Below are 25,407 nucleotides of genomic sequence, written 5' to 3' on the forward strand. Positions count from 1 at the left end.
AAAAAAAATATAAATAACTTTGTAAGGGAGCACTTCAGATACTGGAAAGGACTAAGCTCTGCCAACACTGTAGAGGAGCAGTATTTTCCACACCAGGTTTCATTGGTATATTCATGGAGTTTAGAAGCTCTAGAATCATATGCAGTTTCTGTGTTTATTTTGATAATTAAAATTAACAGGCATCTTTCAGAAATCCTCTGAATTATTATAATTAAACAGTATTACTGTTGTGGGCCTCATTTGCCTATAATATTGTGTTATTTCTAAGTATGATCACTTAAGTTGATTGTTTTTCAACTTTCAGAGTACTATTTTTCAAAGTAGGATTTGTGGACATGCTTGAGAATTTTTTTTTTTTTGGAAGATGTCTCAAGAAGCACTGTTTTAGAAGAAGTTTGTATAAAAAAAAGTGACTGGCTTCATTTGTTTACTAATAGGTCTTTTTAAAATATTTATTTTTTAGTTGTAGTTGGACCTTTATTTTACTTGTTCATTTTTATATATGGTGCTGAGGATCGAACCCAGGGTCTCGCACGTGCAAGGCGAGCGCTCTACCGCTGAGCCACAACCCCAGCCCTACCAATAGGTCTTTAAAACTCCTATTTAAACCTGTTTAAATCAGTAAGCTGTTAGTTTTCAGGTCATATGTAATGCATTTGTTTAAATTTTAATTTTATAAGTACTTTCCCTTAAATTTGAACTGAGTTAATTTGTTCTAAGTGAACTTGAATTAGTGAGTTTCTGGTGTGTTTCTTATGTACTAATTATAATTAAATCTTAATTTTTTCTTGATTTAGGAATTGATTCTGAAGGCCATGCAGCTAACTTTGTAGAAACAGAACAAATTGTTCACTATAATGGGAGCAGGGCTTCATTTGTACAGGCAAGTTATGATGGTGTCTGATTGGCAGCCTGCCTTTTGGCCTTTTCTGCTTGATCATAATTTTCTGTCATGTTGGAATCTTCCTTCCCTTCCTTTCCCCTCTTTAAGTAATATCTTTGTCTACCATGTGTAAGTACCCCCTTTCCCTCCCCAAAGAATTGCTCAATAATCAGGCACTGTTCTGCTAACATTTCCTGCTCTTAAATACCTAAAGGAGAGGGTAGGGGAGGAGGGGTATGGTTATGGAAATGTAGCCACTTGTCTGAGGATAGGCTATTGGCTTCTGGTTGGCTTTGCCTGCCTTGCATTTCACTGTGAAGTAATACCTCTCATCTGTTGCCTCCTCATGGAATTGTGGATCACTCCTGCTCCAGTGATAGTGTGTAATGTATTCATGTGTTCATAACTTTATTCATTTAAAGCAGTTTTAAAAATTTTCATGAAAATTTAAATAATAAATAATAAACATGCCTTATTAATTTTTACTTGTGGGTAAATTGATTTATTTTAGAATTTAGGGAAAATACAAAACTGTCTACTACACAAATGCCATGTATGTAAAATTAGGACAAAGAGTCCTTTCTGAGCATTTTCCTACAAAATATGAACTTTTGGAGTAGGTGTGTATGTACCTCTTCCATAGCTGGTAGGTTGTATCATCTTTTACATTTGCAGAGTCACTAATATTTAAACTGCTAACAGTTTGTATGTGTTTGATTTCACATTTCTCTCTTTTCTTTTAGACTCGAGGATCAATCCCTGTTTTCTGGTCCCAAAGACCAAACCTCAAGTACAAACCACGACCGCAGATCAACAAAGTAGCAAATCATGTGTGTATCTTTCATTGGCTAAGAGTAGAAGCTCAGGGGCCATTTAGGTTTGCATATAAAGCACTAGTTCTCCATAAGCAGAATTCAACATCTTGAGGTCCTTCTTGATTTTGTCACACAGTGAACCTCTAAACCAAAATGCTTCAAAGATTGCATATTAGAAATATGTGGGAAATGACTGTGCTTGAATGTTGTTGGCAAATACAGATTTGAGGGAGCTCAGTAAGATTTACAACTTATGCTGTTGAAAATACTTAGTATATTTTATTTGAGGTTGTGCTCAGAATTAGACTAGTATTGTAGCTCAGAGTAAAATGGCTTGTAATTACTGTTTACTACATAGTATTTAGAATATCTAGAAAGCATCTTGATATGCTTTCTTGAGTATAGAAATGGGACATTTAAGGAGGTACTTTAAAAAGAATTATAAAATATTCCTATAATGTAATATGGTAAATATCTATTTCCCCCCTCTAGATGGATGGTTTCCAAAGGCATTTTGATTCACAAGTAATTATTTATGGAAAACAAGTCATAATCAATCTGGTAGGTTTCTTGCATGTTTCTTTGGGGGGTGGAAATAAAACAATAACTTAATTTTGTTAATAGAAAATTTATAATTTTAAACATTTTTTAAATATACAATTCAGAGGCATTAAGTATTTCATAGTGTTTTATACCCATCACCACTATTCATTTCTGCTACTTTTCATCATACCAAACTCTGTATTCATTAAGTAATAACTTCCTAGTACTTCCCTCACACCAGCCTCTATTAATTATTTTATTTCCAATCTCTCTGAACTTCCCTATTTTAGGTTCCCAATGTAAATAGAATCATATTGTCTTTGTCCTTTTGTATTTTACTTATTTCACTTAGTATAAATGTTATAAACATTTTAAAGATTCATCCACATTGTAGCATGTTTCAGAATTTAATTCTTTTTTAAGATTGAATAGTATTCTGTTGTAGCTGTATGCTACATTCATCTATTGATAGTTATTTAGCTTATTTCTACCTTTTGGTTATTATGAATGATGCCATTATGAACATTTATGTGCAAATTTCTCTACTTGAGTCTCTGCTTCCAATTCTTTTAGATTTAATTTTTTTCCCCCCAGTGCTAGGGATTATACCCAGGGCATCATGCATTCTAGACAAGCGTTCTACCACTGAGCCATATCTCCAACCCTTAATTCTTTTAGGTATATTCCTAGAAGTGGAATTGCTAGATCATGTGATGATTCTGTTTAATATTTTGAGGAACAACAGAACTGTTATCCATAGTGGCTGCCCCATTTCTATTGGCAGTTCATTAGGGTAGGGTTGCAGTTTCTCCAGTCCCTGGCAACAGTTATTTTGATGATAGGTATACTAATGGGTGTGGAATTGGTGTCTCATAGTGGTTTTGATTTAGATTTATGTAATGACTGGTGATGTTGAACATCTTTTCATGTGCTTATTGGCCATTTGTGTATCTTTTTTTAGGAACATTTCTTTTTTTTTCTATGATGTTTACTTAAATCAGGTCCCCCCCCCCCCCTTTTTTTTTGTGGTTCTGGGGATTGAACCCAGGGCCTTGTGCATGCAAAGCAAGCCCTCTACCAACTGAGCTATATCCCCAGCCCTTGTTTTGTCTCTGTTGTGAGTGGTAGTCATTCTGTCTATATCCTGGATGTTTAGAGGTTTTTTCCAAATATTTTCTTCTATTCTTTCAGTTGGCTTTTCACTCTCTTGAGAGTAGTATGAAGTGCACAAAAGCTTTTAATTCTAATGAAGGTCAGCTTATCTGTTTTTTCTTTTGTTGTCTGTGCTCTTGGTGTCATATCAAACAAAATCATTGCTAAATCCACGAATTGTCCCTGTATTTTCTTCAAAGAATTTTCTAAAAAAGCTTTAGATCTGACATTTAGGCCTTTGATCCATTTTGAGTTAACTTTTGTATGTGGTGTAAGGTAAGGGTACACCTTCATTTTTTGCATATAGATTTCTAGTTTTTTGAACACCATTTGTCAAAAAGACTGTCCAATTCTTATTGAATGGAGACCTCCTTGTCAAAAATCAGTTGAACTTATATGCAAGGGCCAATTTGGGGACCTTCTGGCCTTGCCATTGGCCTGTGTTGTGTGTCCTTATGTCAGTATGACACTGTAGCTTTTTTTAGTAAGTTTTGAAATCAGGAAGCATGAGATCCCCCCTCCAACTTCCTCTTCCTTTTGCAAGATTATTTTGGCTATTTGGGGCCCCTTGAAATTCCATTCCATTGGAGGTTTTTCTATTTCTGCAAAAAATGCCACTGAGATTTTTTTTAAATTTCCTGATTTTTTGCCATTGAGATTTTAATAGGTATTATAGGGACTCTGTAGATGACTTTGGATAGTATTATCATCTTATTAAGTGTCAGCCCATGAACACCGATGTCTTTCCATTTGTAAGTTTCAGCAATGTAGTTTTCGGGGAACATGTTTTCATTTCCTTGAATAAGTTTATTCCTGAGTATTCTTTCTGATGCTATTGTAAATGGAACTCTTTTCTTTTAGAACTTTTCATTGTTAGTGTATAGAAATGTAACTGATTATTGTGTGTTGATTTTTGTATGCTGCAGCTTTGCTGAATTTATTATTTTTAGTAAATATGTAGTTTTTGTTTTTTTTGTGGTATCATTGTTTGACCTTGATATCGGGACAATCCTTTTCTTATAAAACAAGTTAGAAATCATTCCCTCTTCTGTGTCTTGAAAAAGAAGAGTGGTGTTAATTCTTCCATAAATGTTTGGTAAAATTCACCTGTGAAGCTATTTGGTTTAGGGTTTTTTGTTGGGAAACTTCTCAGTACTCATTCAGTCTCCTTTCTAGTTATTGGTTGATTGATATTTTCTATCTCTTTATGATTAAGTTTTGGTAGATTCTGTATTCTAGGAATTTATTCATATCTAGGTTATACATTTGTTGATACATGAGTGCTAGTATTTTAATATTAATATTAAAATAATACTTTAATCCTTTTTATTTCTCAAAAATTGTTAGTAATGTCCTCACTATCATTCCTAGTTTTAGTAATTTGAGTCTTCTCTCTCTTTTTTTTTTTTTTTGAATGGAGGGGGGTCATTCTAGCTAAAGTTTTTTTAATTTTATTAACCTTTTCAAACAATGGACTTTTTGTTTTGTTGGTATTCTCTCTTGGTTTTCTGTTTGTTTTGTTTCTCTCTGTTCTAATCTTTATCAAGTCCTTTACTTGTGTTAGCTTTGGGTTTAGTTTGCTCTCCTTCTTTTAGTTCTAGACATTTGACTCTTATTTTTTAGTTTCTAGACATAAAATTAGATCATGGATTGAGGTTCTCCTTTTTTTTTTTTTTTGTATGCCTTTATAGCAGTGAATTCTTAGCACTGCTTTTGCTTTACCTCATAAGTTGTGGCATATTATATTGTCCATTTGTCTCAAGTACTTTTTAATTCTGGTGATTTTTTTTCTTTGACCCAGTGGTTGTTCAGGAGTATGTTGCTTTCACATATTTGTGAAATTTCTATTCTTCTTCTGTTATTGTGATCAGAAAATATATTTTACTTTTTAAAAATTTGTTAGAAGACTTGCTTTGTGGACTGACATATGGATTATCCTGGAGAATGTTCCATGTGCCCTTTGGAAAGGTGTGTATTCTGCTGATAATGGGGTGGAATATTCTGCATATTTGTTGGCCTAATGGGATCTATGTTACTTAAATTCTCCATTTTCTTATGGATCCTCTGTATGATTGTTTTGTCTGTTATAAAAATGAGGTATTGAAAGTTTTCAACTATTATGGTTAGACTTTTATATTTCCAGTGTTGCTTTATTATATTTTTGGACTCTGATGGCTTGTTGCCTCTTTATTTTTAATTGTTAGATCTTCTTGGTGAATTGACTCTTTTATTAATATTTAATGTTCTCTTATAACAGCTTTTCACTTAGAGTATATTTTACCCGATACTAATACAATTGCTCTAGCTCTTTTGATTGCTATTTGCACAGAATATCTTCTTTCATCCTTTTACTTTCAACCTGTATGTATCTTGAAAGTAAATGTCTTATAAACACCATAGGGTTCGTTCTTATTTTCTATCCTTTCTCCCAATCTATCTCTTTTTATTGAAGAATTAATTCACTTATATTTAAATTAATTACTGATAACAAAGGATTTGCTTTTGCCATTTTGCTATTATTTCCTATATGACCTGTAGTTTTTGTTACCTATTTCCTCCATTGCTGTCTTCTTTTGTGTTTAGTTGATTCTTTGTAGTGATATGTTTGAATTGCCTTCTTATTTTCTTTTATGTATATTCTGTAGCTTTCTTTTGGTTAACCTGAGGATCATATATAATTTCTAAAGTTAAAATTATCTAATTTTAATTATAACCAATTTCAATTGCATATAGAGCTCTAATCCTAAAAAGGTTTGCCCTCCCTTTTGTGTTGTGGATATTGCAAATTGTGGCTTTACACATTGTGTTCCTGATAATACAGATTTACAGTTTGTATTCATTTTACTTTTAAATCCTGTAGAAAATTTTAAAATGGAGTTATAGAGCAAGATTACAATAATACTGGGTTTTATATTTGCCCTTGTATTTACCTTTACTTATTCTACAAAGTTAGTTCAGATAACTTCTAGGTTTGTTGTTTCTGTGCCAAAATGAGAACTTGAAGCATCCTTGTTATTCTTCTGATCTCTCTCTTTAAATAAACAAAGTTATTTATGGTGTTTTAAATTTTTTTTACAGGTAAACCAGAAGGGCTCAGAGAAACCACTTGAACAAACATTTGCAACAATGGTGTCTTCCTTGGGAAGTGGAATGATCAGGTACCTCACTCAGAATCTGTTGCTGGATTTCTCAGGTCCAATATGCATTTGCTGTGGCCAATAGGTCAGGAATTTCAGTCTTTTATGATTGTTTGGTGTGTGGCCTCTGATGTTAACCACCATATTTTCTGGATCAGTTAAGCTTTTGCATGGTGACCTCATTTGGAACATTACCTATGCCTGTCCTAATACCAGGCAACAGTTGCAAATACTGTGTATCCTTGTGAAAAGATGGGATCCTAAAACATCAGTTTCCCTGTGGAAAGGTACAAAGTAAGGCAGCCCATTTGGAGCTTCTCCCTAGGAAACTGGGTGGGTGGTGGGGGTATACAATAGTAAGAAGTGGTTACTAGCATTTGGGGAGAAATTGTATGGAAAAGTTTAAGTGTACACAAAGATGAATAATATAATGAATCTTGGGGAAGACCTTCAGGCTTTCCTGTCCAACTCAAAAGCTCTAGCAAATTCATCAGATCCTCGCTCCATCCATACTTCCACCTTTTGAGAGTAGAACCTGCCCAGACATGCTTTAGGAGACTCAAGAGAGGGGACTCCTATACAAGGTGTGCCTGAGAATCTATACCATCAAACCCAATGATCGGAATCTCTGGGGTTGGAGTCCAGCTTATGTGTACTGGAAAAAGTTCATCTGTTGGCTCCTGTGTACACCCCTGGTTAGATCCCTGTGCCTATACAGTTTCCATAGGCATTTTTTGCCTCCAGAGTTGTCCTGAGAAATTTGGAGTTTTTAACAACAGTTAACTTTGAGAACTTGAGGTGTGAATTAAGAGTCTAGACATGCCCTTTGGGCAATGTGAAGGTTGCCTACTGCTAAAGAACAAGCAACCCAAAGCTATTTATTTTGTGAACTCTAAAGACCACCAGACAGAGGAACATAATAAGATTGTATTTGAATTTTTAAAAAGTTGATAAATACATATTCTGGTAGGCAGGAAAATCAGTGAGTTGATTTAAATCTGCAGTCAAATGGTAGATTTGTTGTTGTCTCTAAGATGTCTCTTGTACTGATAAACCTTTTAGTTGTAAAGCCAGTTATTACAATGAGTGAAGCAAGTGGATGAATATGGCCAGAAAAAGAAAAGTCGTATGGCCACACTTATGAAGACTACTAGGACTCATTTAGCAGTGGAAAGTTATTCTTTTGGAAACTGGATGAAAAATACCTAGATGTGTGAGGTGAAGTATCTCTAAGGGTTTCTTCCTAGAACTTGGAGAGAAGTAAAACTGCTCAACCATTGGGTTCAGAGTAAAATAATATGTTTAAAATAATTAATCATCAGAATATAACTCTGTAACTCATTCTTGGAAGACGTAACTGATTTAAAACAAGGGTACAAGCCTAAGAATCCAAGTATGTTTAGATGCTAGTGAGTTATATAGATTCTTTTGGTTTGTTGGTTTTCTTTTTTTTCTTTAATTTTATTTTATTATGGTAGGAACACTTAATATGAGAACTACTTTAACAAAATTTTTAAGTGTACAATACAGTATTTTTGACGAGAGGTCCAGTGTTGTACAGTAGCACTTTCTAGTAGCACTTTCATTTTGCTTTACTAAAACATTATGCCTGCTTAGATTGCTTTAGCAAGGGCTGGGGCTGGGGCTGAGGCTGAGGCTCAGTAGTAAAGCCCTTGCCTAGTTTGTGTGAGGCATTGGGTTCCATCCTCAGCACCACATAAAATAAATAAATGAATAAAATAAAGTTATAAAAACAAGGCTAGAACTAATACTTCTGATCATATTGCCACTTTTATTGGAGTTTCCTTTGAAAATGGCATTCCCTGTCATTAACTAATCTGGATATTTGTATTATTTCTGAGGGTACTGTTCTCACTTGAGATAACTATTGGCATGGTGGGCATTCTTTATATGCTAAAAGCTCATGCTCCATTCATAATCCTTCGGTGTGTTGGAGCCCAGGGAGTCTCATGAAAGCAGGTGCTTCATCTGGATTTTCACTCTGCAAATGAGAGCATAATGCCTGTCCAGTCCTACTTCCTGAACATGTGTTCATGGTGCTCAGGTTCTCTGTACCCTTCCTCCCTTGGCTTTTAGGACTTAATGGTTTTTTTCCTACTCTCAAGGGCATCATTTCAGCTTTATGGTAGGACATCTTAACTATTAGATCTCCTCTAACTTGTAGAATTGTGATAACTGGGAGAAGCTCATTATAGATTGACCATCAAGAAAAGCATCTCTGCCACATGTATGGGCGATGTATAGATACTGATAGAAGAAAGTGAATTTTTTGTTAGAATGGCCAGTAACTAAACACTCTCCTGCCTGCACTTCCCACAACCTTTAATCCCCAACAGATCCTCCATGCACTGAACTGAGTTTGACCATTTTGAACATGTTAATTGATTTGAAAATTATAAAAAGAGACCCTATTCTTTGCACATAGGAATAAAGAATAAATGTATAACTGGGTGTTCAAATGCACTGTGTCTCTATTGAATGCACTTCATTACTGCACTTAGTCCACCTCACTAGTATTTATTGTACTTCTCTACTCCTGAGGGCCCCTTGAAGAACATGTGAAAATAGAAGTGTGTTTGCATGTATTTATGTGTGGGTGTGTATATACATATGTGTGTGTGTGTGTATTTGTATACGTATATGTACACACACACACACACACACACAAACACACAACATAAACTCCCCCATAAGTATGGGCACCAGCAGGTGGTGTGGTATGTATAGTGCTGCGGCTTGAACCCAGGTGGCTCTACCACTGAACTATATCCCCACTTCCTTTTTTTTTTTTTTTTTTTTTTTAATTTTGAGACACATTCTCATTAAGTTGCCCAGGCTGGCCTTTAACTTGTGATCCTTCTTCTTCAGCTGCCCTAGTAATTGGGATTACAGGTATGCACCACTGTGCCTAGCTTGAAGGTATGATTAATAGAAGGAAATTGAATGATTTCTTATCAATATCTGAATCTTTCCTTTTGCTAGATACATTGCCTTTGACTTCCATAAGGAATGTAAAAATATGAGATGGGATCGTCTAAGTATTTTATTGGATCAGGTAGCAGAAATTCAAGATGAATTAAGGTAAGCTATATTGTTTCCTTGTGGAGGTAAAAGGAATGAATGTGTGTGTATATATACATATATATAATGTCAATCATTTATTATATAATATCTAGTAGACTTACAAAGGAAGTTTCCTTAGTTGTCAGTGCTTTGTGTGCTATTTTATTTTGGTCCTTGAGTGTATTATTTTATTGTTTAAATTTTTTATTGGAAAGATGAGAATTGATGATTTAAAACTATTCCTAAATTCTTAAAAATGACCCATTTGAATATATTCATACTATAAATTATCTTCAACACATTTACAAGTTTTCACATAAGTTATCTGGTTTACCACTGTTCTATATTCAGTTGTTTTCACTAAACATTCCATCATAGTTTTTTTGATTATTAGTCTGCATAGACTTTTTAATGTTAGTGTTAGTGGCTTTTCTGTATTCCATTAGGTCTAACATGATTTGAAACAAATGTTTTCCTTTACATTAAACATCCAGTTCATTTCCTTTTCTCCTATCCTGAGAAAGCTACAGTGTGTCACTTGGGTTACACATATAACCCAAGTATATGTGTAACCCAAGTATATATAGATTTTTACTTCTGTTAAATCCCCCCTTCCCAAATTCTCAAAAGTAGGATTAATAAAGGTCTGAATATATTTGTGGTACTTTCTGTATGCATTTACTATATTATTTATCATGTTGGTTCACAGATTTACTGTGTTCTATGCATATGTCTGTCTTCACTTATTTTAAAGGTAGAAGAAGGAATCTATAAATCATTCTATCATTTTATTCTGCCTCTGTGTGATAGTTCTAGACTCAGATATGCCTTTTAATTTTAACTACACAGGCATATAATAAAACTGCTGATAGACATTTTCTCAGTTTCTTTTTCCCTTGTTTTGTTGTTGTTATTGTTACTGCAGTGCTGGAGATGGGACCTGGGGCTTTGTGCATGCTTGGCAAGTGCTCTATCACTGAGCTGCATCCCTAGCCCTTGGTTTTTTAAAATATATTTTTATGTATATTAAGTAATCAAAAATAGTTCTACTTTTTTTTTTTTTTTTTTTCTGTGAGATTTTTGTCACAAACATTGCTGATGTAGGGAGATTTGACCTGTATTGTTGTTGGGCTATTAGAGATCAGTGAAAACATTGGCTGGGCCTGGCATCTTATTGGTGGGTGAGGTGTGGTTCCTTGGGTTCACCCATTAATTGCTGTTATACAAGAAAGTAAGAAAGTAGGAGGATTGATACCAGAATCCATATCCATTGCCATTCACTGTGCCACTGAGACAGTAGTAGATTTTACCAGTGACTTTCAGATGACCTCTCAAGATAACTTTTTTTCCAGAGGCTTTTGTGATAGTAGAAAGAATCTGGGCTTTAGGTCTGATTTGTCTTGGTTTAAATCTCAGTTTGTCTCTCATTAGCCTTGTGACCTAGGCACCTGTTGGATATCTTCAAACTTTGGTTTTTCTGTTTGTACAGTGGAGCTAAGGACACCTACCTCATAGATTTATTGTAGGGTTTACAAAATAATATTTATAAAAATCTAGCATTTATTTCTTAAGTACTAATGGGGTGCCATCACACAACATAGACACACACACACACACACACACACACACACTCATGCATATGTATACATGTGTGTTAACTCTAAATCTGCCTCACTAGTCCTCCATGAATCTCATGTAGATTTAAACACCTTCTTTTAGGTCTTTATTTCTAAGACCATGATTTCTATGTAGCCCTCGATTTATTGTATCTCCTCCCTTCTTTCGAATTTTGGAGAATAATTTCAATACATTAATATCATCTAGTGTTCATGCTATGCCTCATACACTCTGATAAATACTTTTGTGTGTGTGTTATGAATTATCTCATTCAAACTTTAAAGCAGTCTAATGAAGGTACTATTGCCTCCATTTTGTGGATAAAAATAATTATTTGAAGTTACAAAATTAGGTATTTGCTATGGTGCTAAGGCTAGCAAACATATTATTTACTGCCAGACTCCCTTTTCTTAACCATCACACTGAGTGTTGTCAGAGTTTTTAATTCCTATCTGGGTAGTTAAATAGAGAAAGGGAAGCAAATTTTTCAAATCATACTTGATTATACTTTTTATATTTTGTACTATTTGCATGTTATCCATTTAAAAAGAAGAAAAAATGCCTATATAGTATGTAGATTCACCCTTGCTTCATAGATTCTGATTCAGTTGATCTAAAAAGTAGGAATTTTTACTTTTAACCAGAAACCCGGTGGAGTCTGATATGGATTGTACAGGGACCATGAAACCCTGATATAAAGGGACTTAGTTGAAATAATAATGTTAAAGGAACCTCTTCTGACCTTGGGAAAAATGATTGATGTGCATAGCAATCTATATAATACTCCCAAGTCTACTTTTTCACTTCTCTTAGATGTAGTGACCTCTGATGTGCACATCTTTTTTGGATAGGGGGCTGTGTGGCCTCGGCCATTCATACTGCTATTTGATCTAGAATAATGAAATATGCCTGACCATGCATTCCTGTCAGACTTTTTAATTCATAACTTTTAGTAATGTCACTGAAATGAGACCCATGTTCTAAAACAGTTATACCATTAGTAGATTTGACCTACTTTGGTATGAGAGTGTTTATACAAATATGTTTTAGTTATTTTCTAGTAGACTCTGCTGGCAAAGTGGTGACAAACCAGGAAGGCGTGTTCCGCAGCAATTGCATGGACTGTCTAGATAGAACCAATGTGATCCAGAGTTTGTTAGCTCGTCGGTCTCTTCAGGCCCAGCTTCAGGTGTGAATTCTTTTTTTCTTTTTTTCCCTTTCTTATTGAAAAACAATATAACAGAAAATTTAAAGAACCTTCATTTTTGAAAACCCCAAATAATGATTCACATTGCCCCTCACTCTAAACTAAACTTTTAATGTTTGTGTCTTGCCCTCACTGGTGTGCACATTTTCTATAATGGTGGTCAATTGTGTGTGTGCACAATTTTTAATATTACTGTTTTCCTTTAGTATTTACTAAGCCAGTTAAGTTGCTATATTTTTGGCTTTTAAAAAACACTGAAGAAAATATATCTGTTCTTGTTATTATTGTCAACTTAAACTATTTCCTTTGGGTTAGTTCCAAGAAGTGAAATTACTGTATTAAGCTGATGTCAGCAATAAATAAGTGAATTCATTTCATTGAACTTGTGCCAGTGTTAGCTAGTTTTATTTAAAACAACTTTTTTTTTCTCTTTTAATTCTACAAAGTAGTTCTTCCAAGTTGTTCTCATTTGCATCTCTTGTATTACTAGCAAGGGATATTAACTCTTGGCCAAAAAGTTTTTGATACAATTTTGCTTTACCACTAAGATTATACTAATGTGAAAAATAGATAAAAATTTCTTTTTCTCTTATATTTGCAATTAAAAATTTGTAGCACCCAGGTTTCTAAATAACATTGGCATTTGTTGGGTGGGACAAAGTTTATCCCAATGATTTCCTGCCTAGGTAGTTAGTATGTATTCAGTTTTATTTCTGACTGTTATATGATACCCAGGAGGAAATTATGAAGGTAAAATACCTCCTTTAGAATGAATGATTCTTGAATCCTATAGTAACACATGTCATAGGAGTGAGTTCCCTATTTAGGAAGTCTCTAATTTGTATTGTACTATGTCCTTGTCCTTATGAACTTTTTCAGTAGAAACAGTGTTAGGGATGGTTTGGTTCCATGGCTGATTTACCAAAACCTATTTAAATAGATTCTTCAGCCTTAAGTCTTACGTTCTAAACCTGACAAACCTGCAGACTGTGTTGGTAGGAGTTTCTCTAGCAGCATTACATTATTGTGGGGGCTCTCCAGTTGTGCTTTTCTCCTTCCACTGAAAGCAGTGTTTTTACCAGCTATAAGCCATTGAGGGTGGCTCCTGCTGTGTCTGAGGGTAGAGTGATCCATTCTCGGTGAGAGGTAGTGAGCTATCATTTGAGGTGAGAAAAAAAGATGGTGGTTCCCAGAGAGTTGGTGGCCTGAGACCAAGGCCACGGCAGGAGTTCCTAATCTGTGGTCAGTGGACGTCACAGAGGAGTCCATAGAGGGGATTCAAGAACCCACTGACTCCTATGGTTTGGGGATGGTAGATGTGTAGCATTTATCAGGTTCTCACAGGTGCCTGGAATAGAGGGTAGGCTATAGTGAGTCCGGAGTGAAAACGTCTGGGGATGGTGAACTAGGAGAGGGCAGAGGAGTAAAGCAGTAGAAGGTTAGAATGGGAGGGAAGGAGGAAGTAGTGGCTCAGATCCCATAGCAGCTTTTAGTCTTACTCATGCCCTTCTCCCTGAATATGCTCCTGCTACTTTCTCTGTGATTCTGGGGCTCAAAGGAACCCCAAGAGTCTTTGTAGTTTGCCCTGGCTGAGAAAGGTTTCTGGTACTTGGGATGCATCTCTGTCTTACAACCAACAGCCAGGATCCATTTGATAGAATTTCAGGACTGTCTCTGCCTTTTCTTCTTAAATCATGTCTGCTGAAATCTATTCCATATAAATACGGGTGTGGTTCTTATTCTAGAGACTAGGCGTTTTGCACGTGGGACAAAAGCTTGAAGAACAAGATGAATTTGAGAAGATTTATAAAAATGGCAAGTAATTTCTTTAATTGAGTCACAGTTGCTCAAATTTCAAAATAAATGTTTTGGATTCAGAGATTTGGTTGTCACTTTTATCATATCAGCTTCTTTGTACTTTTTGTCACAGCCTGGGCTGACAACGCAAATGCTTGTGCCAAACAATATGCAGGAACTGGTGCCTTGAAGACTGACTTTACCAGGTAAGCCTCACTTCTGAAATGGCATTGCTCATCATAGTCCTGGTGACTTTTAGAGTCCTGTGGGAAACTTTTGGGGAACAGCAGCTACAGCAGCCAAACACCAGTACCTAGTACTCACTTTGGCACCTGTTGTGTCGGGGTTAATGGGAGATAAGGCCCAGACACTGGTAGGTTCTTAGCCTCCCTGGAGGATTCTGATGCACAGGGTGTGTTGAGAACACAGCTCTGCAGTACTTCTCAGCCTTCATCGTGCACTTGAATCACTCACCTGATTCTGCAAATCTGAGGTGTGCCTGAGAGTTGTAGCTCTAAAAAGCTTCCAGGTGACGTTGATGCTGCTTTCAGGGACTGCAGTTGATGGTGAGGAGTTATAACATTTAGAATACATTACAAATGCATTTGGGTCTTTTCTGCTGTAGTGCATGTATTCCCTGGGAGCAAAATGTAGTTTCTAGTCTCTTTGCTGTTTCATACCATTTCACCTGGGCTATAGGACTGTCTTCGAATTTCTTGTTTTTGCAGCTGGGACTGTTACTTCTTGTGCCTACTTTAGTGATATTTTAGGAAAAGAATTCAGTTGGTCTTCTATATCCACGGGTTCTAAATATGTGAATTCAACCAACCACAGATTGAAAATAGTCAGGAAAAAAAAAGTTCTGAGCATGTTCAGACTTTTTTTCCTTGTCATTATTCCCTAGACAATATAGTATAACAACTATTTATTTATCCAGAAATGACTTAAAGTGTAGGGAAGGATGTATGTAGGGCATATGCATACATATAAAGGACTTGAGCATCTGCAGACTTTGATATCTGCTGGGATCCCCCGTGGATACTGAGGTACAACTGTATGTATTTCTTAGACTTGCTAGTGACTTCTTTGTGAAATTTCTATATTTTCAGTAATGAGTTTTAACATATTTGTAACTCACTTGGTTTCATGACATATGACCTTAAAGCAGTGTAAGAATTTAGTGTGTAAGTATGTAATTTAAAACTGACCTTTTATAACCAGAACTGGGAAGAGAACTCAGTTGGGACTCATAATGGATGGTTGGAATTCACTCAAACGATATTACAAGAACAACTTTTCTGATGGATTTAGACAAGTAAGTTTCTAGTTGATCTTTGTTCATTGGATGGTAGTAGTTTTGCATTATTACCCAATAATAATAATCAAATAATAATAATATCACATTGAGTTTGGGAAGTTTCTAATTTCCTTCTCTCTATTCTAGGATTCCATAGACTTATTTCTTGGGAACTATTCAGTGGATGAATTAGAGTCTCATAGTCCTTTAAGTGTTCCAAAGGACTGGAAATTCCTGGCTGTAAGCAACTTTTATGTTTTTCAAGTTTTTAAAGCATTGTTTCTGAAGGGTAGATGGTACCAATTCCCCTTGACTAAAAACAGTGCATACTATCATTCTAAATGGAATATAAATACTTAGGATTCCCTAAAGAGAAGATTACAGTGCAAAGTAAAGTAATTGAGCATTTGTTTTCTTTTTTTTTTTTTTTAATTAATTTTTATTGTAGGTTGTTCAAAACATTACATAGTTCTTGATATATCATATTTCACACTTTGATTCAAGTGGGATATGAGCTCCCATTTTACCCCATATACAGATTGCAGAATCACATCAGTTGCACAACCATTGATTTACATATTGCCATTCTGGTGTCTGTTGTATTCTGCTGCCTTTCCTATCCTCTACTAAGAGCATTTGTTTTCTTTCCCTGATACTCCCTTGCACATCCATTTTGTGTGGGAACACATAAACAAGGGAATGTGGAGGATTCCTTGTTCAGGAAGACTGCAGTCCTCTTAGAACTGAGGAATTGCCAGAGATACAAACTTGTAACAATGGAAGGCAAAGTATGCTTTTAGCACTTCTCTTGTTTTTTACCTCTGTTTGCCAAACTTTGCAAGAGCCTCTCATGCTATTGGGCAAAGTACCCTGGGATGGAGGGGAGGCCTGGTATCCTGGATTCTCATTTGGGAGACTTCCTTCTGCTTGGCATGCCTTCATTTGGAGCAGAGATATGCTTCCACTGATTTTGTAACAACCAGTGTTGCCTTGGAATTGTGATTGAACCCCTAAATAAAGGGTCTGTTTAAAAAAAAGGAAGATATTATGTATTATTAGCCTGCAAAAGAGTTTTATTTTTTTTCCAAGCAAAATAAGCACAACTGATGTTGCAAACCTTGAATGACGGTGTCTCTTTCTATTATCTTTTCCAGTTGCCTATTATTATGGTTGTTGCCTTTTCGATGTGCATTATCTGTTTGCTTATGGCTGGTAAGTCTGTTCTTATTTTATATTCTTATATTTTTTATTTCTTAGAATGTTGAACTTATACATCTTGAATTTTTTAGTTCATTCAGCATTTAATGTTTACCTTTTTAAATTGAAGGAGAATGGAGTAGATGATATTAGTTGTTTTGATGTTATTAGAAGAAAAAATATATGGTAGTTTAAATTAATTCAGTTTTGTTTGTTTTTGTGGTGCTAGGGGTCAAACCCAGTGCTTTGCGCATGGCTAGGCAAGTGTTCTACCACTGAGATACACCCTCAGCCCGTGTAATTTTTTATTTTTGTTTTTTATTATTATAAGTAGTACTGGGAATTGAACTCAGAGCCTCACCCATACATTCTACCATTGAGCTGTTTGGTTTTATCCTTAAGTTTTTGATAACTTTTCTTAATATCCAAAGTAATACATAATAAGTATAGAAAATAGTTAGGCAAAAAAAAAGAAAAATATTATCCTGCCTTCCAGAGAGAAGTTAACCACTCAACATTTTGATGTTTTATTTTTTGTGTTTTTCTTTTGATACTGGGGATTGAATATAAGGGTATTTTACCACTGAGCTACATCCCCAACCCTTTTAATTTTTTATTTTGAGACAGGGTCTCACTAAGTTGCTGAGGCAGGCCTCAAACTTATAATCCTCCTGCTTTAGCCTCCCAAATTGTTGGGATTATAGGCATGTGCCACCATGCCTGGCTTGATGTTTTATCTTTATAAATATGTGAATATTTTTTGTAAGAGAGATAGTATGCATTTTTGTAATCTGATTTTTGCACTGAACAATAGGAATATTCTCATGTTCTTCACTTTTAATGGCTTCATTTGTGGTTGTATAATTATTGAACCAGGCACTTATCATTGGACAAATAAACATTATTAATAGATTAAAGATATTACTTACCATTAAATTTTAAAAAGATTAGGAGTAAAATTACCTAAGAATCTGAACTGAAGGGTCTTTGTTTTCTTTTTCTTTTGTGCTTAGTATTTTCTCATGTTAATAATCATTTAAGCTTAAGTGAAAGGAGTACAACTTGCATTATGTACTTGTGCTTTGGGCTGAATCCGACTTCGGTATGTCATACCTCTGAGGCACAAGTTCAGGCACTCTGGGAAGAGAGGCCCCTTCAGTTGTTGGCCTCCGGCCTTGTTTGTCTGTCTGAATCCCATATACTTGGGCACCACTCAGATGCCCACTCTGACAGTGTCCCTGAGACCTCCACAGAAGTTATCTTTCCTTCTCTGGATTTCCATAGCACTCTCAATACCTCTCTTCCAGCATTCTCCTCTTTGAACTCATAAATACCTAGGGTTTCACTCTCAGAGGTAAAATCCCTCTTTAGAGTGTTGGGCAGAACCAATGTGTATTTCTTTATGGCAATCATATGTATACTTGTTTGTTTTCTTCATTGGGTCAACAACTTTTTTTTTTTTTTTTTGGTACTGGAAATTAAACCAGGGGCTGTTAACTACTGAAGCACATCCCCGGCCCTTTTTTGTATTTTATTTAGAGACAGGGTCTCATTGAGTAGCTGAGGCTGGCTTTGAACTCACAATCCTCTTGCCTCAGCCTCCTGGGCCTCTGGGATTACAGGCATGTGCCACTGTGCCCAGCCAGATCAGCAACTTTCTGAGGGCAGAGAATATGTCTTACTGTTTCATTTCCAATATTGAAGATGTAGTAAGCCCTCAGATGTATGCAGAACTAAGGATTTATTCAACTACCATCCTCACCTCCACTGCTGTTTCTGGCAGCTTCTTGAGGGGGAGGCTCAGTGCCTATTCATCTCTGTGTTCCCTTCCTGTTACACATGGCAGACTGTCACCACTGGAGTGATGGGTAGGAGGAAGCAACCATCCTGTTTATCACTCTAGTTAGCACGCTTTTTCTGTAAAGAGCCAGATAGTAAATATTTTTGTCCTTATGGATTACATGCTGTCTGTGTCATATACTCTTTGTTTTTGTTTTTATAGCCCTTTAAAATCAAAACCCATTCTTAGCTCACAGGATAAAAATAGGTTGAGGGCATAGGAATTACCTCTGGCATCACTACAAGTCCTATGTCAGGTTTTATGACAAGAAGGAAGAGGACAGAATGATCTAGAGCCAGCAATCAAAGGCTGGTTCATTCACCCACTAGATCCTGGCTTCTTTCTTAAAAACAATGCCCACTGGAAGCCTTTTCCTGGGAGCCACTCCACTGTCAGTCAGTCTTGTTTTGTTTACTATGCCATTTTACATAAAGAACCTTGAGAAAAGCGGGAAAGTTAACATCAAGAGCTCAGCTTGCAGAAGAGGAGAACTCTTTGGGGGAATGTCCAACAGCTTCTGAGCAGCTGCCTTTCTTCTTTTGTCAAGAATTGTTAAGCTTAGGGCTGTGAAAATTATGAGTATGCGAGTTTTGGGGTATATTTAGCAAAACGAGATCGGGTACTGTAGATGGTAACATCTCATGTCAGTTAATTGCTGTAAATAATGAACTTTGACATATTTGGGCATGCTGATGGTGTCTGATCTCTAGCACCTGCTGTGGTTTTCAAGGTCATGAAAAACAAGCGCAGCACAAACTCTGCCAGCGTGGAAGGGGAGAGTCCAGATGTTGGCCTTCCTTGTCGGCCTCTGCTTGTGTTGCACTGTCTGCAGATGAGGCCAGTACAGTTGTAGGAGAGAAGTGACCCCAAGCTCAACTGTTCAAGGAGTAAAATGAAATAGATCTTTGCCTACTGGCTTGCTACTATATCCAGACTTTGAAAAATGCCACCAGTAGAGTTGTGCTAAATATTATTAAAATATGTTGTTATGTTTTGTGTTATATATTTGAATATATCCTATGTCTGAAACATATTTTATAAAGTGTATTTTAGTAGTTTCTTATAGTATTAAAGTTTATAATCTCAGAATTATCATTTATCATTTGTGAGATATAATGTGAAAGAGTTTAGTCCAGTGGTTCTCAGAGTGTGGCATCAGCATCATCTGGGAACTTGTTAGAAGTATAAATTCTTAGAGCCCAGGAGTTGATAGTTCATCAAGGCCTGCAGAAGATTCTAGTACTAATGAGAGTTTGAGAACTGCTGGTTTAAACCTTAATTAAGAGGTTTGTACGTTTTTCCTGAGGATGGGCTGATAAACTTTAATGTTGTGAGGACATACTAGACACCTTACTCCTGGATTTGATATCAGTGAGTGACTTTATTTATCAACTCTTTTTTTTTTTTTTTTTCATCAACAGGTGACACTTGGACAGAAACACTGGCTTATGTACTTTTCTGGGGAGTTGCAAGCATTGGAACATTTTTTATTATTCTTTATAATGGCAAAGATTTTGTTGATGCTCCTAGATTGGTCCAGAAAGAAAAGATAGACTGAATTTGTGTTTGTGGAAAGCGGCTTGGCTTGGAAGATTCCATGATACAGAACTGGAGTCTTTACTGACCCGCTTTCCACATCAGCCGCTGTCTTTTTAAAGCCTTTATCCAAAAGCACCTCTTGTGCTCTGTGTGGAATGATGACTTAGAATTGATCTGATGTTACTGCCTTGATGATCTCTTTACTGTTGGGATGGTTATATTTATAATTTGAAGCTATATTATAATTGAAAAATAACCTGAATTCAGCTCACAGAAAAGAAGGACTCGACTCATTGTCAAGTTAATCAGCTGTTGCAGATGATTAATATATTTTAAAAAATTAGCTTCTTTCATTATTTAAAACAGTAAAATTATTTTTCTAGCTGTTTTGTTATTGTCATTTAGGTGCAGTCACCGTTAGCAAGCATACTTTGCCTCACCTTTGGACTTTTCTTCAAAGTTTAATAATGAGCTAACTCTACCATGTCTATAAAATGTAAGTCTCTTACTTACATCAGATAGCTTCATGATATAGTCTGTGATTTAACAGGAAGGTGGAGGAGGATGGGGTCAGTTTCCGGTGGGCTGCCTCGGCCTCAATCAGCTTGAACTGCTGCAGTGCACCAGCAGTTTACGTGTAATGAAGGGTCAAGACAGACTTCTGTCTTCTTTACCAGTTATGAATGGAATCAAAGAATGGAAAGTCTCTCTCTTATGCTAAAGGTCCAAAGCCTCTACTTTTTAAGGATTGCCCCATTGTAGGAAATACCCTTGACTAGCCAGCTGCTTCCTCCTGTACATTTTGATTTCTTTGGGGGTTATTCATTGAGACCCAGAGGCCTCTGAGGGGGTGTCGTGCTAGATCTGATATTGCACTTGGGGCAACAGCTGCTTTTCCACGCATGTTATTATTGCTTTTCTCTCTGTCACGTTTTTTGTTGGCTATCAATAAGTGTGTCTAAAATTTAGTGCTTCCAGGTAGTTATAGTTCTCCAAATCAAGGACCAACTTCAACTTCAATTCATGTGCGAAAACAAACCTGAAAAATATGCTTCAGAAGCTGTGCATAGTTGTAATTGTAAGTCAGATTGTATATTCAAATTGTAATTATGAGGTTTAGATAATAGTACAGTATGTAAGGTAATGTAATTACCACTATTTTGAAACAATTCGATTAAACACTGCTACAATATTTCAGTGTTTTGCTTGAAAATATGTACAGGTTTTTTCCTTATGTTGTCCTTAAATATTTCTAAAAGCGCCTTTATTTTAACATTATCTTTTTCAACATAATCTTTTATAAACATTAATAAGAATTGTTGCTTTTAGAAACTCTGAAAGAAATAATAGCTGGGAAAATGCTGTGTAGCTTAAAATCAGTCATTAAAACTCACAGTAGGGTAAGTAGATAGAGCCACCTATTCCTAACATGTAAATAAGCATAATTTGTTCCAAAGATGGAATATTGACACATAGCTCATGTCTACTGTAATATATTATCCAAATGCTACTGGGCATTTCACAGTAATGATGTGAAAACCAACTGCATCAAAGACCAAATCTGAACCGCTAATGTGGCTGCTTTGCAGGGAATGGACTTATTGGTATGTTAGGTCATAAGCTATCAATATTTCAGAACCCTGCAATGATTTTATTTCTTAATTCATGTACTGTACATCCATAAGTGAAAATAAAATGTCATATTCTTTTCTAACTACTGTTGGTTTTGTTTGTTCCTATACTTTATCTTGAAGATGAGTTTTTCTAACTTTTTTTTTTTTTAATCTCAAAGCAGTGCATGATCATTATGGAAAATTTAGACAATATAAGTAAACAGAGTCAATAGCTTCTGAGATCCTGTTTTCCATTTACCTTTTTCATCGTCTCATAGTTCTTGTGCATCAGAAATTTGGGCATTTCAGTTCTGCCTCCTGCTTCAGGGTCTTCTACAAAGGCTGCTAATAGGATTCACCTGGGTCCACTTTCAAGATTACCCCATTGGTTGTCAAGATGCAGTCCTCACAGGCTGCTGGCTGTTGGCTGGAAGTCACTCTCAGTTTCTTGCCACGTGGTCTTCTGCAGTGTAGCAGTTCAGTTCGTCAAAGCCAGCAATAATGTCTGCTAGCAAGATGGAAGTCACAGTCTTCTATGATCTAATCTTGGAAGTGTTATCCCACCACTTTTTATTCTATGCAGAAGTCATCACTGAATCCAGCTCATTCAAGGGGAGAATTTATGAAGGCATGAACACCAGGAGACGGGGACATCTTGTTAGTCTGCCTATCATAGTAGGGAGAGAAGAATATTTGAGGCCAGAGCTAGTTTTGGAGGGAATCAAGTCATTTCCTGGGGAGGTTGGGCTTACACCAAGTCCAACGTGTAGTGATTATTTGAAGCTCTGTAGCAAATTGGCTCAAAAAGGGGGGAGAGGAAGGAGGAAGTCGTGGTTACACAGACACAGGTGGTGTGCCATGCTGCTATTGTCCTTAACGCATGGCTGTCTTCCTTTAAAACAGTTTATTTTCCCTTTCACATTTCTTTGTGTGTCTTCTATTTAGTACATATTATGTATCCCCAGTTAAATGTAATGTTTCGTTCTGGGGCATTCTTGAGGGTTAGAAGGAATCCTCACAATTCAGAAGACCTTCTACTCTATTGTAAATCCAGCTCATTGGAAATAGTTTTCCTAACTTTTCTTATGGAACTGAACCCTCATCTCCTCCTGGGGCCTACTTCATGCTCCATGATGGTGTCGTTTTACTGACTACGTGAGGAGGTGAACATGGGAAGAGGTGACAGGGGAAAAAAAAAAGACTTACTGAGTCTCTGCCTTTTCTTTATTTCCACTTTTCAGAATTAGCTTTTGTGCTTACATGATGAAAGGATCTCTTGTGTACAGAGAAGTCTGGTACTGTATGAGTAAATGACGAAAAAAATCCCAACTACAGATATACTTGTTTAACGTTTTATTGACGACAGTGGATAAAAAACAATTTTTCCCCTAATATCTTGGCGCTAAGTCCAAGGTAGTCCTACTTCCAGCATGAATAGGAAGTTTCCAGAGTCCACCATCTTGCCATGATGCCATGGGTCACTGTTAAGTGACAAGGATGGAATGTCCCTTTCCTCCTATTGGAGGGTGGGTGGACAAGTCCCTAGACTACCATTTTTGTGCAGTACCTAGCAAACAGCAAAAAACCTTTTCTAAAACAAAACTTACTACTGGCTCAAGAGGATTACTGAGAAGTGTCCTGTTCTTCGTGAAGTTCACAGAAGCCAGAGTAAAACTTCAGTCAAACCAGAGACATTGTCACCTGGAGCAGATTACATACAGACATCATCGTCTGACTGATGCTGGTGTGACCTGGGATATTTTTGCTCTGTGATGGTGTGAAAGCCACATGCATCCATCTTAAGGTTTGACCACACTAGTGAGATGCTACATGGTACTTGGGGCATGAGAGCAGCTTGCAGTCAGCCACAGGGTCCCCAAGGTCAGCATCCCACACAACACAGAGCGCTGTGCTGCTGAGCTGAGGGATGGTAAGTGAGGGGTAATCATGTTTTTAACTTTGGGTGTTTTAAGTCAAGGATTTTTTTGGGATATAACCACGTGAGTCAAAGAGCCTCGTGTTGCTTTATCTCTCTGATTTCCATGAGCGGTTATTCCACAGAAGTGCTTTTTCCCCATAATTGGAAATGCTTTCCGATGTTAGAAGTTCTTATTGATGTAACTGAATATACCACCATTTTCTTTCCATCTTAAATGGGGCCTGGCTTTCAGGTTTTGTTGCACATTGGAATCACCTGAGAAGTTTTAAAATCTTAAAATTTTCTGTAGGATGTGGCCGTCTGGAGTTTGCAGTGCTCCCAGGTGGATGGGAATGGGTGGTGGATGGGGATGGGTGGTGGCAGGGGCGCACTGGAAGGGTGGCACTGTGTCCTAGGACAGTGACCACATCTGGAGGTCAAGAGGAGGGGACAGGCCCTTAAGGATGGAACAGACTGGGTGTTTGGCCTGGGGAGGGCCCACTCTTCAAGTGTGGAAAACCATCAGATGAGAAACCAGAGGACTGAGTATTGAGTAAATAAATGCAGTTCAGACATTTGAAAGGACGGGGGAAGCTGGAAGTATTGATAAGCTGGTGGCTAAGATAGCAAAAGACCTTCCTAATACTTATTTTTGCTGTAAGGAAATTTATAGCATGAAAATAAGTTTTAAAGAGAGATCTCCAGCTGATGTCCCAAGTGGGTGTTTAAGTGTCTTCAAAGATGTCTGTGTCAATATACCCAAAGGAATGCTCCCGATTCCAGGACCTCAAGGAAGCACAGAATGCTGGGGCAGGAAGGGGACCCTCCTACTTCAGAGTAATGTTAACCTACTTTATTACAGTAAAATAGATTCACATGGTGGGCTAATGCTATAATCATACTATGGTGTATCTTCAGTAATAAGATGCTCTGTTTAAATTGCGTACATTTTAGAAAACTTTCTTATGTACAGATAAATAAACACTATAATTGATGTTTGTTTTCTTTATAGAGTTGTTATGCCCAAATATCATTTTAAATATATGGGAAAGTTAAATTTACTCTTCATCTTCACAGTAATTTCTGGAACCTTTTCTAAGGCACTAAGACACCATGGATGGAATATCTATTCATATTCCTCAGGGATTTGGGGGTTGCAAACTGTACTTGGGGCAGTTTTTGTAAAGAGGGCTATTCCTGGACCACTGTGAGAGACCTTAGATGAGAGACAGGTGATTCCCTTTGGGGCCCAGTAAAGGTCTCTCTCGATGGCTAGTCAGTCTTCTTCACATGTAAAAAGTGGACAGGGAACACAGAAGTCACATGTTCACTGAGTAAAACAAAACAAAAGTGTAATTAAACACTGACAGTATTCAAATGTGGCACCTTAGGTACTTCAAAACTCCTCCAACTGAAGTAAAAGTATTGTTCTCTAATATTTTGGTGTTTCCTCAGCAAAAAACCAAATTGCTTATATTTGGGACCCAAAGAATGATGGTAAAATTTCAGCTCACAGTGTGCCTCATTCCTAGGACTTTGTAGAATCAAGGAGACAATTATCTTCAAGCCTAGCCTTAACCTTGGTGACAAGGAAGCAGCATGCTGTGGCCTTCAGGGCCCGCAAAGGGTGGAGGCTGGTTTTTGTGAGCAGCCTGCTTTCTTCCCAGGGAATCTTCCTCCTCCGTGCCTTCTGAATTTTGTGTCATCTCTGGAGGCTGGGGGTGAATCCTGGAGGCCGAAGTATTTTAAAAGCAGCCAAGGCGCTTCC

At 36.7% G+C, this 25,407-nt stretch overlaps 1 protein-coding gene across 1 annotated transcript in view; it reads left to right on the forward strand.

Moving 5' to 3' along the window:
- Sacm1l (SAC1 like phosphatidylinositide phosphatase) overlaps nt 1-21,822 on the forward strand; it is a 54,878-nt gene extending 33,056 nt beyond the window's left edge. The window contains exons 9-20 of the mRNA XM_076844585.1: nt 798-883; nt 1,627-1,713; nt 2,191-2,259; nt 6,472-6,551; nt 9,534-9,632; nt 12,282-12,420; nt 14,184-14,253; nt 14,369-14,441; nt 15,457-15,550; nt 15,680-15,772; nt 16,687-16,744; nt 19,991-21,822. Coding sequence (XP_076700700.1) covers nt 798-883; nt 1,627-1,713; nt 2,191-2,259; nt 6,472-6,551; nt 9,534-9,632; nt 12,282-12,420; nt 14,184-14,253; nt 14,369-14,441; nt 15,457-15,550; nt 15,680-15,772; nt 16,687-16,744; nt 19,991-20,127 — 1,085 coding nt within the window. The 3' untranslated portion in view covers nt 20,128-21,822. The remainder of the gene's footprint in view (nt 1-797; nt 884-1,626; nt 1,714-2,190; nt 2,260-6,471; nt 6,552-9,533; nt 9,633-12,281; nt 12,421-14,183; nt 14,254-14,368; nt 14,442-15,456; nt 15,551-15,679; nt 15,773-16,686; nt 16,745-19,990) is intronic.
- Nucleotides 21,823-25,407: the final 3,585 nt, after the last annotated feature.

The sequence above is a fragment of the Callospermophilus lateralis genome, chromosome 1 (genome assembly GCF_048772815.1).
Source record: "Callospermophilus lateralis isolate mCalLat2 chromosome 1, mCalLat2.hap1, whole genome shotgun sequence".
NCBI lineage: Eukaryota > Metazoa > Chordata > Mammalia > Rodentia > Sciuridae > Callospermophilus > Callospermophilus lateralis.